The following is a 15348-nucleotide window of genomic DNA, read 5'->3' on the forward strand; positions in this document are numbered from 1 at the left end:
ACGTAGGCTGGCGACCTGCGTGATTAAGAAAGACACATTGAGCCTATAATCCTCGGCAAGTAAACAATTGCTGCATTGTAACTGAGTGATCCTATTTGTCCCGAAACAAAGCGTAGTAGATACACGGAACCTTTCATGTATTTCTCCAGACAGAGAGGGAACCTTTTATGTGTTTCTCCAGACAGAGAGGGAACCGTTCATGTATTTCTCCAAACAGAGAGGGAACCTTTCATGTATTTCTCCAGACAGAGAGGGAACCGTTCATGCATTTCTCCAGACAGAGAGGGAACCGTTCATGTATTTCTCCAGACAGAGAGGGCTCCATTAGAAAAAATAATCTGGTATCAACTTCATTAGCTTGATGGCTAGCAGCTTAGCGTCTCTGTCAAGCAGGCTTCAACCTGTCTGTTAAGCTGGATTCCGGCACAAGAAATAGCAGTCCTAGCTGTTAAAAGCTTTGTTTTAATCAATAATAACAAACCAAGTTTTATCCAGAATACAATGTTCAGCTGCACACTAAGCACATTGATACAGGAAGGCTTGTTTATACTGATCCCCAGTCAGACTGAATCTAGTGTCTCCAGAAGTGGATGTGATGTCATCGATACAGGAAGGCTTGTTTATACTGATCCCCAGTCAGACTGAATCTAGTGTCCCCAGAAGAGGATGTGATGTCATTGATAGAGGAAGACTTGTTTATACTGATCCTCAGTCAGACTGAATCTAGTGTCTCCAGAAGTGGATGTGATGTCATTGATACAAGGAAGACTTGTTCATACTGATCCCCAGTCAGACTGAATCTAGTGTCTCCAGAAGTGGATGCGATGTCATTGATACAGGAAGACTTGTTTATACTGATCCCCAGTCAGACTGATTCAAGTGTCCTCATGTCTCTGGTAGTGGACCTGATGAGGTGATCGAAGACATGACAGGTCTTGTAGCCAATGAGAGATGGGGAACAGATGTGGGGTTTTTCTCTCCGTGCTCTACTATGGCTAAAGGACTATGCATTATGTGGACTACTAGGAATCATCATACCTTTTCTAGTTGTGATTTACAAATTAGATTCCATGTCATTTGTGTCCTGTAATACTCATTCTCAAACTACAACAGAAAAGTAGGTGAGCAGGTGAATATTAGCAGGTTGACATGTCCTTATCTTCTCCAGATGCACTGGTAAATCTGGGACACTGCAGAAACCATGTGTTTGTTCCAGCTGTGGTAAATCTGGGACAGGATGGAGTTGACCACTGCAGCTCTGGTCAAATGTAGTGCACTATGCAGGCAATAGGGTACCATTTGGGACACAGCCAGGGTCTAACCAAGCAGGAAGCAGCTGTGGTCGTGCTGTCTGGAGGCCAGGCAGAGACAGAAGGGGATAGCTCCCTGATGGAGCTCTAGTACCAAGACTGACTCACCCTCCAGAAGTGTGATCAAATAGACTGACTCACCAGAGGTTGTATGTATTGGTCATTGTATTGTAGAAAACTCTCTGACTGTGCCAAGTCGCCAGTTACAGGTCCCACCTCTGATCTCTCATGGGACCTCTGACCCTGCCCTTCTTGGACCTCGGCCAATTACAAGGTTATGGCCAGGCCCAGTATAAAAGAAAGGTGAGCTGGCCAAGGCCGGGGTCAGATGTCAGTCTCATTTTACTTTATCCATGGACTCTCCCCCCCCCCCCCCCCCCCAACAACTGGACTATAAATTCTGAACCATCGCTGTGGTGTGAATGAGGAGGAAGTTTACACCTCTTACACCAGCTTCCTAACGGCTGTTAAGTGTAATTAGCTGGTAAATCGTTTTCACAACGGTTATTACATGGCTATTACTTTTAAACTCTTTCCTTCGATTGTATTCTTTTACAATTCAATGGTCAACTGTTTCTATTGTTTTGTGTGTAGAGCCTTCTGGTAATAGTTTCTCATCACTTCTGTTTACTGAGCCACAGGGCCGGTGTCAGAACCAATCAGAGCCACAGGGCAGGTGCCAGAACCAATCAGAGCCACAGGGCCAGAACCAATCAGTTCAGAACACCATTCAGTCAACTACACACTATAAAGTTGTATGTGTCTGAGACAATAAAGGAGGGATCATCAACTAGATTCAGACAACAACAAGTTAGCGGATGGTCAGTGGGCCGGAACACCGCAAGAAGCCCAAACAGACATAATGGTTGACTAAAACATAATAACTTCAAACCTTGATTTAACTAGGCAAGTCAGTTAAGATCAAATGCTTATTTTCAATAACGGTCTAGGAACAGTGGGTTAACTGCCTGTTCAGGGGCAGAACAACAGATTTGTACCTTGTCAGCTCGGGGATTTGTTACTAGTCCAACTCTCTAACCACTAGGCTACCCTGCCGCCCCAATATGATTACTTTGTCTTTCTGTATTATGGGTAGGAATACTAGGGAACAGATTTCTTAAATTAAAATCACTTGGAGCTGATTTCCTGGTGTTTTTTTACAGTCTTGTATGTCCAACAATGAAAATTCCACACACCAAAGATATATCGCTATATTTTTTTTTTGCTCAGAAGACCTGGGGGGCCACATTGGCACGCAGTTGGGGAACACTGTAATAAAGGGTTATTATTCATCTTGAGTCTGTGTCCTGTCTGTCATTATGCCTCCAACCGGGTACCGAGAGCCATCCTCCCTTATCTTAACCTTAGTATTTTAAATAACTCAAATACTTTGAGCTTTTTCTTGAACTTGCCAATGGATCAGATGGGAAGGGTTTAGTCCTCTAGGACTATCCGACGTTGTTCCATAGTGCCAGGCAAGCTCAATAAAGATCACACCTTGTTCCATAGTGCCAGGCAAGATCAATAAAGATCACACCTTGTTCCATAGTGCCAGGCAAGATCAATAAAGATCACACCTTGTTCCATAGTGCCAGGCAAGATCAATAAAGATCACACCTTGTTCCATAGTGCCAGGCAAGATCAATAAAGATCACACCTTGTTCCATAGTGCCAGGCAAGATCAATAAAGATCACACCTTGTTCCATAGTGCCAGGCAAGCTCAATAAAGATCACACCTTGTTCCATAGTGCCAGGCAAGATTAATAAAGATCACACCTTGTTCCATAGTGCCAGGCAAGATTAATAAAGATCACACCTTGTTCCATAGTGCCAGGCAAGCTCAATAAAGCTGTGTTCTACAGTGCCAGGCAAGCTCAAAAAAGAACACACTTTGTTCCATAGTGCCAGGCAAGCTCAAAAAAGAACACACTTTGTTCCATAGTGCCAGGCAAGCTCAATAAAGTTGTGTTCCATAGTGCCAGGCAAGCTCAATAAAGCAGTGTTCCATAGTGCCAGGCAAGCTCAAAAAATAACACTTTGTTCCATAGTGCCAGGCAAGCTCAATAAAGCACACACTTTGTTCCATAGTGCCAGGCAAGCTCAATAAAGTTGTGTTCCATAGTGCCAGGCAAGCTCAAAAAATAACACTTTGTTCCATAGTGCCAGGCAAGCTCAAAAAATAACACACTTTGTTCCATAGTGCCAGGCAAGATCAATAAAGCAGTGTTCCATAGTGCCAGGCAAGCTCAAAAAATAACACTTTGTTCCATAGTGCCAGGCAAGCTCAATAAAGCACACACTTTGTTCCATAGTGCCAGGCAAGCTCAATAAAGTTGTGTTCCATAGTGCCAGGCAAGCTCAAAAAATAACACTTTGTTCCATAGTGCCAGGCAAGCTCAAAAAATAACACACTTTGTTCCATAGTGCCAGGCAAGATCAATAAAGATGTGTTCCACAGTGCCAGGCAAGCTCAATAAAGCTGTGTTCCATAGTGCCAGGCAAGCTCAATAAAGCTGTGTACCATAGTGCCAGGCAAGCTCAAAAAAGAACACACTTTGTTCCATAGTGCCAGGCAAGCTCAATAAAGAACACACCTTTGTTCCATAGTGCCAGGCAAGCTCAATAAAGAACACACTTTTGTTCCATAGTGCCAGGCAAGCTCAAAAAAGAACACACTTTGTTCCATAGTGCCAGGCAAGCTCAAAAAAGAACACTTTGTTCCATAGTGCCAGGCAAGCTCAAAAAAGAACACTTTGTTCCATAGTGCCAGGCAAGCTCAAAAAAGAACACACTTTGTTCCATAGTGCCAGGCAAGCTCAAAAAAGAACACACTTTGTTCCATAGTGCCAGGCAAGCTCAAAAAGAACACACTTTGTTCCATAGTGCCAGGCAAGCTCAATAAAGCTGTGTTCCATAGTGCCAGGCAAGCTCAATAAAGCTGTGTTCCATAGTGCCAGGCAAGCTCAATAAAGCTGTGTACCATAGTGCCAGGCAAGCTCAATAAAGCTGTGTTCCATAGTGCCAGGCAAGCTCAATAAAGCAGTGTTCCATAGTGCCAGGCAAGCTCAATAAAGCAGTGTTCCATAGTGCCAGGCAAGCTCAATAAAGCTGTGTACCATAGTGCCAGGCAAGCTCAATAAAGCTGTGTTCCATAGTGCCAGGCAAGCTCAATAAAGCTGTGTTCCATAGTGCCAGGCAAGCTCAATAAAGCAGTGTTCCATAGTGCCAGGCAAGCTCAATAAAGCTGTGTACCATAGTGCAGGCAAGCTCAAAAAAGAACACACTTTGTTCCATAGTGTCAGGCAAGCTCAAAAAAGAACACACTTTGTTCCATAGTGCCAGGCAAGCTCAATAAAGAACACACTTTTGTTCCATAGTGCCAGGCAAGCTCAATAAAGAACACACTTTTGTTCCATAGTGCCAGGCAAGCTCAAAAAAGAACACACTTTGTTCCATAGTGCCAGGCAAGCTCAAAAAGAACACTTTGTTCCATAGTGCCAGGCAAGCTCAAAAAAGAACACTTTGTTCCATAGTGCCAGGCAAGCTCAAAAAAGAACACACTTTGTTCCATAGTGCCAGGCAAGCTCAAAAAAGAACACACTTTGTTCCATAGTGCCAGGCAAGCTCAATAAAGCTGTGTTCCATAGTGCCAGGCAAGCTCAATAAAGCTGTGTACCATAGTGCCAGGCAAGCTCAATAAAGCAGTGTTCCATAGTGCCAGGCAAGCTCAATAAAGCTGTGTTCCATAGTGCCAGGCAAGCTCAATAAAGCAGTGTTCCATAGTGCCAGGCAAGCTCAATAAAGCACTGTTCCATAGTGCCAGGCAAGCTCAATAAAGCAGTGTTCCATAGTGCCAGGCAAGCTCAATAAAGCAGTGTTCCATAGTGCCAGGCAAGCTCAATAAAGCAGTGTTCCATAGTGCCAGGCAAGCTCAATAAAGCAGTGTTCCATAGTGCCAGGCAAGCTCAATAAAGCAGTGTTCCATAGTGCCAGGCAAGCTCAATAAAGCTGTGTTCCATAGTGCCAGGCAAGCTCAATAAAGCTGTGTTCCATAGTGCCAGGCAAGCTCAATAAAGCTGTGTTCCATAGTGCCAGGCAAGCTCAATAAAGCAGTGTTCCATAGTGCCAGGCAAGCTTAATAAAGCAGTGTTCCATAGTGCCAGGCAAGCTCAATAAAGCAGTGTTCCATAGTGCCAGGCAAGCTCAATAAAGCAGTGTTCCATAGTGCCAGGCAAGCTCAATAAAGCAGTGTTCCATAGTGCCAGGCAAGCTTAATAAAGCAGTGTTCCATAGTGCCAGGCAAGCTCAATAAAGCAGTGTTCCATAGTGCCAGGCAAGCTCAATAAAGCAGTGTTCCATAGTGCCAGGCAAGCTCAATAAAGCTGTGTTCCATAGTGCCAGGCAAGCTCAATAAAGCTGTGTTCCATAGTGCCAGGCAAGCTCAATAAAGCAGTGTTCCATAGTGCCAGGCAAGCTCAATAAAGCAGTGTTCCATAGTGCCAGGCAAGCTCAATAAAGCAGTGTTCCATAGTGCCAGGCAAGCTCAATAAAGCAGTGTTCCATAGTGCCAGGCAAGCTCAATAAAGCTGTGTTCCATAGTGCCAGGCAAGCTCAATAAAGCAGTGTTCCATAGTGCCAGGCAAGCTCAATAAAGCAGTGTTCCATAGTGCCAGGCAAGCTCAATAAAGCAGTGTTCCATAGTGCCAGGCAAGCTCAATAAAGCAGTGTTCCATAGTGCCAGGCAAGCTCAATAAAGCAGTGTTCCATAGTGCCAGGCAAGCTCAATAAAGCACAGCAAAAGTGTCTAAATGATTTAGAATACTATTTGAAAAGTAGCAGCCTGAAATGCATCAGATGTTGGTGGATGTAAATGTGCCCTCCTCCAGTCGGTCCCATATCACACGGGGCACAACAACACTGCATGCATTGGCTGGGCATTAGCTGGGAAGTAGAGTAGACTATTAGCCAGGACTGATTGACTGACTGACTGACCTTGGCTCCTGTATTCCTCCTGAGAGCTGAGCAGACTGAGGGTAGACAGGTGATGGTTGGAGAACGATGCCGGCCAGTCAGGAGTCACCAGCCCTCTGCCGTGGTCATGTTGGTGTTGAGGCCGGGGCCACGAACTGAGCAGCGATGAGGAGATGTCTGGTTTCCTCCTCAACACTGCTGTGTACGACACTGGCCGTACTGCGACAGCAAAGTCTGCAAAAAATGGGAAGGAAAACGAACTGAGTTCAAATTAAATGGCATATTCACCTAATAATTTGCAGCAATTCAAATGTTCTACAGAATCTCATAACAATATGTTTAGATACTGCAGAATAACAGCTATCCCCACTGTGAATTAGATACTGTATAATAACAGCTATCCCCACTGTGAATTAGATACTGCAGAATAACAGCTATCCCCACTGTGAATTAGATACTGTATAATAACAGCTATCCCCACTGTGAATTAGATACTGCAGAATAACAGCTATCCCCACTGTGAATTAGATACTGTATAATAACAGCTATCCCCACTGTGAATTAGATACTGCAGAATAACAGCTATCCCCACTGTGAATTAGATACTCTATAATAGCAGCTATCCCCACTGTGCAAAAAATGGGAAGGAAAACGAACTGAGTTCAAATTAAATGGCATATTCACCTAATAATTTGCAGCAATTCAAATGTTCTACAGAATCTCATAACAATATGTTTAGATACTGCAGAATAACAGCTATCCCCACTGTGAATTAGATATGGTATAATAACAGCTATCCCCACTGTGAATTAGATACTGTATAATAACAGCTATCCCCACTGTGAATTAGATACTGTATAATAACAGCTATCCCCACTGTGAATTAGATACTGCAGAATAACAGCTATCCCCACTGTGAATTAGATACTCTATAATAGCAGCTATCCCCACTGTGAATTAGATACTCTATAATAGCAGCTATCCCCACTGTGAATTAGATACTGTATAATAACAGCTATCCCCACTGTGAATTAGATACTGTATAATAACAGCTATCCCCACTGTGAATTAGATACTGCAGAATAACAGCTATCCCCACTGTGAATTAGATATGGTATAATAACAGCTATCCCCACTGTGAATTAGATACTGCAGAATAACAGCTATCCCCACTGTGAATTAGATATGGTATAATAACAGCTATCCCCACTGTGAATTAGATACTGTATAATAACAGCTATCCCCACTGTGAATTAGATACTGTATAATAACAGCTATCCCCACTGTGAATTAGATACTGCAGAATAACAGCTATCCCCACTGTGAATTAGATATGGTATAATAACAGCTATCCCCACTGTGAATTAGATACTGTATAATAACAGCTATCCCCACTGTGAATTAGATACTGCAGAATAACAGCTATCCCCACTGTGAATTAGATATGGTATAATAACAGCTATCCCCACTGTGAATTAGATACTCTATAATAACAGCTATCCCCACTGTGAATTAGATACTCTATAATAACAGCTATTCCCATTGTGAATTAGATATGGTATAATAACAGCTATCCCCACTGTGAATTAGATACTGCAGAATAACAGCTATCCCCACTGTGAATTAGATACTGTATAATAACAGCTATCCCCACTGTGAATTAGATACTGCAGAATAACAGCTATCCCCACTGTGAATTAGATACTCTATAATAGCAGCTATCCCCACTGTGCAAAAAATGGGAAGGAAAACGAACTGAGTTCAAATTAAATGGCATATTCACCTAATAATTTGCAGCAATTCAAATGTTCTACAGAATCTCATAACAATATGTTTAGATACTGCAGAATAACAGCTATCCCCACTGTGAATTAGATACTGCAGAATAACAGCTATCCCCACTGTGAATTAGATACTGTATAATAGCAGCTATCCCCACTGTGAATTAGATACTGTATAATAACAGCTATCCCCACTGTGAATTAGATACTGCAGAATAACAGCTATCCCCACTGTGAATTAGATACTGTATAATAACAGCTATCCCCACTGTGAATTAGATACTGCAGAATAACAGCTATCCCCACTGTGAATTAGATACTCTATAATAGCAGCTATCCCCACTGTGAATTAGATACTGTATAATAACAGCTATCCCCACTGTGAATTAGATACTCTATAATAACAGCTATCCCCACTGTGAATTAGATACTGTATAATAACAGCTATCCCCACTGTGAATTAGATAATCTATAATAACAGCTATCCCCACTGTGAATTAGATACTGTATAATAACAGCTATCCCCACTGTGAATTAGATACTGCAGAATAACAGCTATCCCCACTGTGAATTAGATATGGTATAATAACAGCTATCCCCACTGTGAATTAGATACTCTATAATAGCAGCTATCCCCACTGTGAATTAGATACTGCAGAATAACAGCTATCCCCACTGTGAATTAGATACTGTATAATAACAGCTATCCCCACTGTGAATTAGATACTGCAGAATAACAGCTATCCCCACTGTGAATTAGATATGGTATAATAACAGCTATCCCCACTGTGAATTAGATACTGCAGAATAACAGCTATCCCCACTGTGAATTAGATATGGTATAATAACAGCTATCCCCACTGTGAATTAGATACTGCAGAATAACAGCTATCCCCACTGTGAATTAGATATGGTATAATAACAGCTATCCCCACTGTGAATTAGATACTGTATAATAACAGCTATCCCCACTGTGAATTAGATACTGTATAATAACAGCTATCCCCACTGTGAATTAGATACTGCAGAATAACAGCTATCCCCACTGTGAATTAGATATGGTATAATAACAGCTATCCCCACTGTGAATTAGATACTGCAGAATAACAGCTATCCCCACTGTGAATTAGATACTGTATAATAACAGCTATCCCCACTGTGAATTAGATACTGCAGAATAACAGCTATCCCCACTGTGAATTAGATACTCTATAATAGCAGCTATCCCCACTGTGCAAAAAATGGGAAGGAAAACGAACTGAGTTCAAATTAAATGGCATATTCACCTAATAATTTGCAGCAATTCAAATGTTCTACAGAATCTCATAACAATATGTTTAGATACTGCAGAATAACAGCTATCCCCACTGTGAATTAGATACTGTATAATAACAGCTATCCCCACTGTGAATTAGATACTGTATAATAACAGCTATCCCCACTGTGAATTAGATACTGTATAATAACAGCTATCCCCACTGTGAATTAGATACTGTATAATAACAGCTATCCCCACTGTGAATTAGATACTGCAGAATAACAGCTATCCCCACTGTGAATTAGATACTGTATAATAACAGCTATCCCCACTGTGAATTAGATACTGCAGAATAACAGCTATCCCCACTGTGAATTAGATACTCTATAATAGCAGCTATCCCCACTGTGAATTAGATACTGTATAATAACAGCTATCCCCACTGTGAATTAGATACTGTATAATAACAGCTATCCCCACTGTGAATTAGATACTGCAGAATAACAGCTATCCCCACTGTGAATTAGATACTCTATAATAACAGCTATCCCCACTGTGAATTAGATACTGTATAATAACAGCTATCCCCACTGTGAATTAGATACTGTATAATAACAGCTATCCCCACTGTGAATTAGGTACTGCAGAATAACAGCTATCCCCACTGTGAATTAGATACTCTATAATAGCAGCTATCCCCACTGTGAATTAGATACTCTATAATAGCAGCTATCCCCACTGTGAATTAGATACTGTATAATAACAGCTATCCCCACTGTGAATTAGATACTGTATAATAACAGCTATCCCCACTGTGAATTAGATACTGCAGAATAACAGCTATCCCCACTGTGAATTAGATACTGTATAATAACAGCTATCCCCACTGTGAATTAGATACTGCAGAATAACAGCTATCCCCACTGTGAATTAGATACTGTATAATAACAGCTATCCCCACTGTGAATTAGATACTGCAGAATAACAGCTATCCCCACTGTGAATTAGATACTCTATAATAGCAGCTATCCCCACTGTGCAAAAAATGGGAAGGAAAACGAACTGAGTTCAAATTAAATGGCATATTCACCTAATAATTTGCAGCAATTCAAATGTTCTACAGAATCTCATAACAATATGTTTAGATACTGCAGAATAACAGCTATCCCCACTGTGAATTAGATATGGTATAATAACAGCTATCCCCACTGTGAATTAGATACTGTATAATAACAGCTATCCCCACTGTGAATTAGATACTGTATAATAACAGCTATCCCCACTGTGAATTAGATACTGCAGAATAACAGCTATCCCCACTGTGAATTAGATACTCTATAATAGCAGCTATCCCCACTGTGAATTAGATACTCTATAATAGCAGCTATCCCCACTGTGAATTAGATACTGTATAATAACAGCTATCCCCACTGTGAATTAGATACTGTATAATAACAGCTATCCCCACTGTGAATTAGATACTGCAGAATAACAGCTATCCCCACTGTGAATTAGATATGGTATAATAACAGCTATCCCCACTGTGAATTAGATACTGCAGAATAACAGCTATCCCCACTGTGAATTAGATATGGTATAATAACAGCTATCCCCACTGTGAATTAGATACTGTATAATAACAGCTATCCCCACTGTGAATTAGATACTGTATAATAACAGCTATCCCCACTGTGAATTAGATACTGCAGAATAACAGCTATCCCCACTGTGAATTAGATATGGTATAATAACAGCTATCCCCACTGTGAATTAGATACTGTATAATAACAGCTATCCCCACTGTGAATTAGATACTGCAGAATAACAGCTATCCCCACTGTGAATTAGATATGGTATAATAACAGCTATCCCCACTGTGAATTAGATACTCTATAATAACAGCTATCCCCACTGTGAATTAGATACTCTATAATAACAGCTATTCCCATTGTGAATTAGATATGGTATAATAACAGCTATCCCCACTGTGAATTAGATACTGCAGAATAACAGCTATCCCCACTGTGAATTAGATACTGTATAATAACAGCTATCCCCACTGTGAATTAGATACTGCAGAATAACAGCTATCCCCACTGTGAATTAGATACTCTATAATAGCAGCTATCCCCACTGTGCAAAAAATGGGAAGGAAAACGAACTGAGTTCAAATTAAATGGCATATTCACCTAATAATTTGCAGCAATTCAAATGTTCTACAGAATCTCATAACAATATGTTTAGATACTGCAGAATAACAGCTATCCCCACTGTGAATTAGATACTGCAGAATAACAGCTATCCCCACTGTGAATTAGATACTGTATAATAGCAGCTATCCCCACTGTGAATTAGATACTGTATAATAACAGCTATCCCCACTGTGAATTAGATACTGCAGAATAACAGCTATCCCCACTGTGAATTAGATACTGTATAATAACAGCTATCCCCACTGTGAATTAGATACTGCAGAATAACAGCTATCCCCACTGTGAATTAGATACTCTATAATAGCAGCTATCCCCACTGTGAATTAGATACTGTATAATAACAGCTATCCCCACTGTGAATTAGATACTCTATAATAACAGCTATCCCCACTGTGAATTAGATACTGTATAATAACAGCTATCCCCACTGTGAATTAGATAATCTATAATAACAGCTATCCCCACTGTGAATTAGATACTGTATAATAACAGCTATCCCCACTGTGAATTAGATACTGCAGAATAACAGCTATCCCCACTGTGAATTAGATATGGTATAATAACAGCTATCCCCACTGTGAATTAGATACTCTATAATAGCAGCTATCCCCACTGTGAATTAGATACTGCAGAATAACAGCTATCCCCACTGTGAATTAGATACTGTATAATAACAGCTATCCCCACTGTGAATTAGATACTGCAGAATAACAGCTATCCCCACTGTGAATTAGATATGGTATAATAACAGCTATCCCCACTGTGAATTAGATACTGCAGAATAACAGCTATCCCCACTGTGAATTAGATATGGTATAATAACAGCTATCCCCACTGTGAATTAGATACTGCAGAATAACAGCTATCCCCACTGTGAATTAGATATGGTATAATAACAGCTATCCCCACTGTGAATTAGATACTGTATAATAACAGCTATCCCCACTGTGAATTAGATACTGTATAATAACAGCTATCCCCACTGTGAATTAGATACTGCAGAATAACAGCTATCCCCACTGTGAATTAGATATGGTATAATAACAGCTATCCCCACTGTGAATTAGATACTGCAGAATAACAGCTATCCCCACTGTGAATTAGATACTGTATAATAACAGCTATCCCCACTGTGAATTAGATACTGCAGAATAACAGCTATCCCCACTGTGAATTAGATACTCTTATAATAACAGCTATCCCCCACTGGAATTAGATACTGTATCATAACAGCTATTCCCCACTGTGAATTAGATAAAACTGTATAATAAAAGCTATCCCCACTGTGAATAGGTTACTGCACGAATAACAGCTATCCCCACTGTGAATTCAGATACTCTATAATTAGCAGCTATCCCCACTGTGAATTTGAATTAGATTACTCTGATAATAGCAGCCTATCCCCAACTGTGAATTAGATACTGTATAATAACAGCTATGCCCCACTGTGAATTAGATACTGTATAATACCAGCTATCCCCACTGTGACTTAAGATACTGACAGAATACACAGCTATCCCCACTGTGAATTAGATACTGCAGAATAACCACGCTATCCCCACTGTGAATTATGATATGGTATAATAACAGCTATCCCCCACTGTGACTTAGATACTGTATAATAACAGCTATCCCCACTTGTGAATTAGATATGTATAATAACAGATATCCCCAGCTGTGAAGTTAGATACGTATAATAACAGCTATCCCACTGTGAATTAGATACTGTATAATAACAGCTACTCCCACTGTGAATTAGATACTGCAGAATAACATGCTATCCCCCCACTGTGGCTGAATTAGATATGGTATAATAACAGCTATCCCACTGTGAATTAGATACTCTATAATAACAGCTATCCCCACTGTGAATTAGATACTCTATAATAACAGCTATTCCCATTGTGAATTAGATATGGTATAATAACAGCTATCCCCACTGTGAATTAGATACTCTATAATAGCAGCTATCCCCACTGTGAATTAGATACTCTATAATAACAGCTATCCCCACTGTGAATTAGATACTCTATAATAGCAGGGACACATTTTAGCTGGAAACATGTCCAGCCAATTCAAAAAATAAATTAAAGTGTTGTTTTAACAACTCTTCACTTTTTCCACATTTTGTTGTGTTACAGCCTGAATTCAGAATGGATTAAATTGAGATGTTGTGTATGTGTCCAACACACAATACCCCATAACGTCAAAGTGTAATTATGTTTTTAGAAATGTTTACAAGTTATTTAAAAATGAAAAGCTGAAAAGTATTCAACCCCTTTGTTATGGCAAGCCTAAATAAGTTTAAGAGTAACAATGTGCTTAACAAGTCACATAATAAGTTGCGTGTACTCACTCTGTGTGCAATAATACTGTTCAACATGATTTTTGAATGATTACCTCATCTCTGTATCCCACACATACAATTATCTGTGAGGTCCCTCAGTGGAGCAGTGAATTTCAAACACAGATTCAACCACAAAGACGAGGGAGGTTAGGTAGATGGGTTAAAATAAAAAGCAGACATTAAATATCCCTTTGAACATGGTGAAGTAATTAATTACACTTTGGATGGTGTCAATAAACCCAGTCACAACCAAGACACAGGTACCCTTCCTAACTCAGTTGCTGGAGAAGAAGGAAACTCCACAATACTAACCTAAATGACAGAGTGAAAAGAAGGAAGCCTGTACTGAAGAAAAATATTCCAAAATATGCATCCTGTTTGCAACAAGGCAGTAAAGTAATACTGCAAAATATGTGGCAAAGAAATAAACTTCATGTCCTGAATACAAAGTGTTAATTTTGGGGCAAATCGAACACAACGCATCAATGAGTACCACTCTTCATATTTTCAATAATGGTGGTGGCTGCATCATGCTATGGGTATAGTTGTCATCGACAAGGACTGGGGAGTATTTAAACAAATAAAATCAAAATAGAGCTAAACACAGGCAAAATCCCAGAGGAAAACCTGGTTCAGTCTGCTTTCCACCAGACACTGGGAGATGAATTCACCTTTCAGCAGGACAATAACCTGGAGCTGTTTATGGAAAACTATGGCAAGACCTGATAATGGCTGTCTAACACTGATCAACAACAAACTTGACAGATATTGAAGAATAATGTGCAAATATTATACAATCCAGGTGTGCAAAGCTCTTCGATACAGTACTTCCCAGGAAGACTCTACTTCCCAGTAAGACTCAGAGCTCTTAGATACAGTACTTCCCAGTAAGACTCTACTTCCCAGTAAGACTCACAGCTGTAATCACTGTCAAAGGTGATTCTAACATGTATTGACTCAGGGGTGTGAATAGTTCTGTAAATTAGATATTTCTGTATTACATTTTCAATAAATTTGCAAAGAAAACATAAAAACATGTTTTCACTTTGTCATTATGGGGTATTGTGATGTCATTATGGGGTATTGTGATGTCATAATGGGGTATTGTGTGTTGATGGGTGAGAGAAAAAAAATCTGTTTAATCCATTTTGAATTCAGGCTGTAACACAACACAATGTGGAATATGTCAAAGGGTATGAACACTTTCTGAAGGCCCTGTAGCCTCAGCGTACTAAAGCACACTGATGGTTACTTTACAATGAGCAGGCGACAACAGAGACACACTTAATGTAACACAGGATGGTTATACTTCAGCTTCTTGAGATGACGGAGGGCAACCAACTGGTGAAGTGGGACAGGTGGGTGGATTTCCTTTTATAGGCAGCATGTCCTATTTAGTGCACTACTTTTGACCGAGGCACATTGGAGACGCAGCCATAGTCTCAGGACTGATATTTATCACAGCCT

The 15348-nt window shown here is 40.3% G+C and overlaps 1 protein-coding gene across 1 annotated transcript in view; it reads right to left on the bottom strand.

The window, feature by feature from the left end:
• The window catches only part of LOC109879957 (contactin-5), a 611325-nt gene that overhangs the window by 348954 nt on the left and 247023 nt on the right, over nucleotides 1-15348 (bottom strand). The window contains exon 3 of the mRNA XM_031791310.1: nucleotides 6304-6516. Coding sequence (XP_031647170.1) covers nucleotides 6304-6516 — 213 coding nt within the window. The remainder of the gene's footprint in view (nucleotides 1-6303; nucleotides 6517-15348) is intronic.

Source organism: Oncorhynchus kisutch, linkage group LG15 (genome assembly GCF_002021735.2).
Source record: "Oncorhynchus kisutch isolate 150728-3 linkage group LG15, Okis_V2, whole genome shotgun sequence".
NCBI classification, from domain to species: domain Eukaryota; kingdom Metazoa; phylum Chordata; class Actinopteri; order Salmoniformes; family Salmonidae; genus Oncorhynchus; species Oncorhynchus kisutch.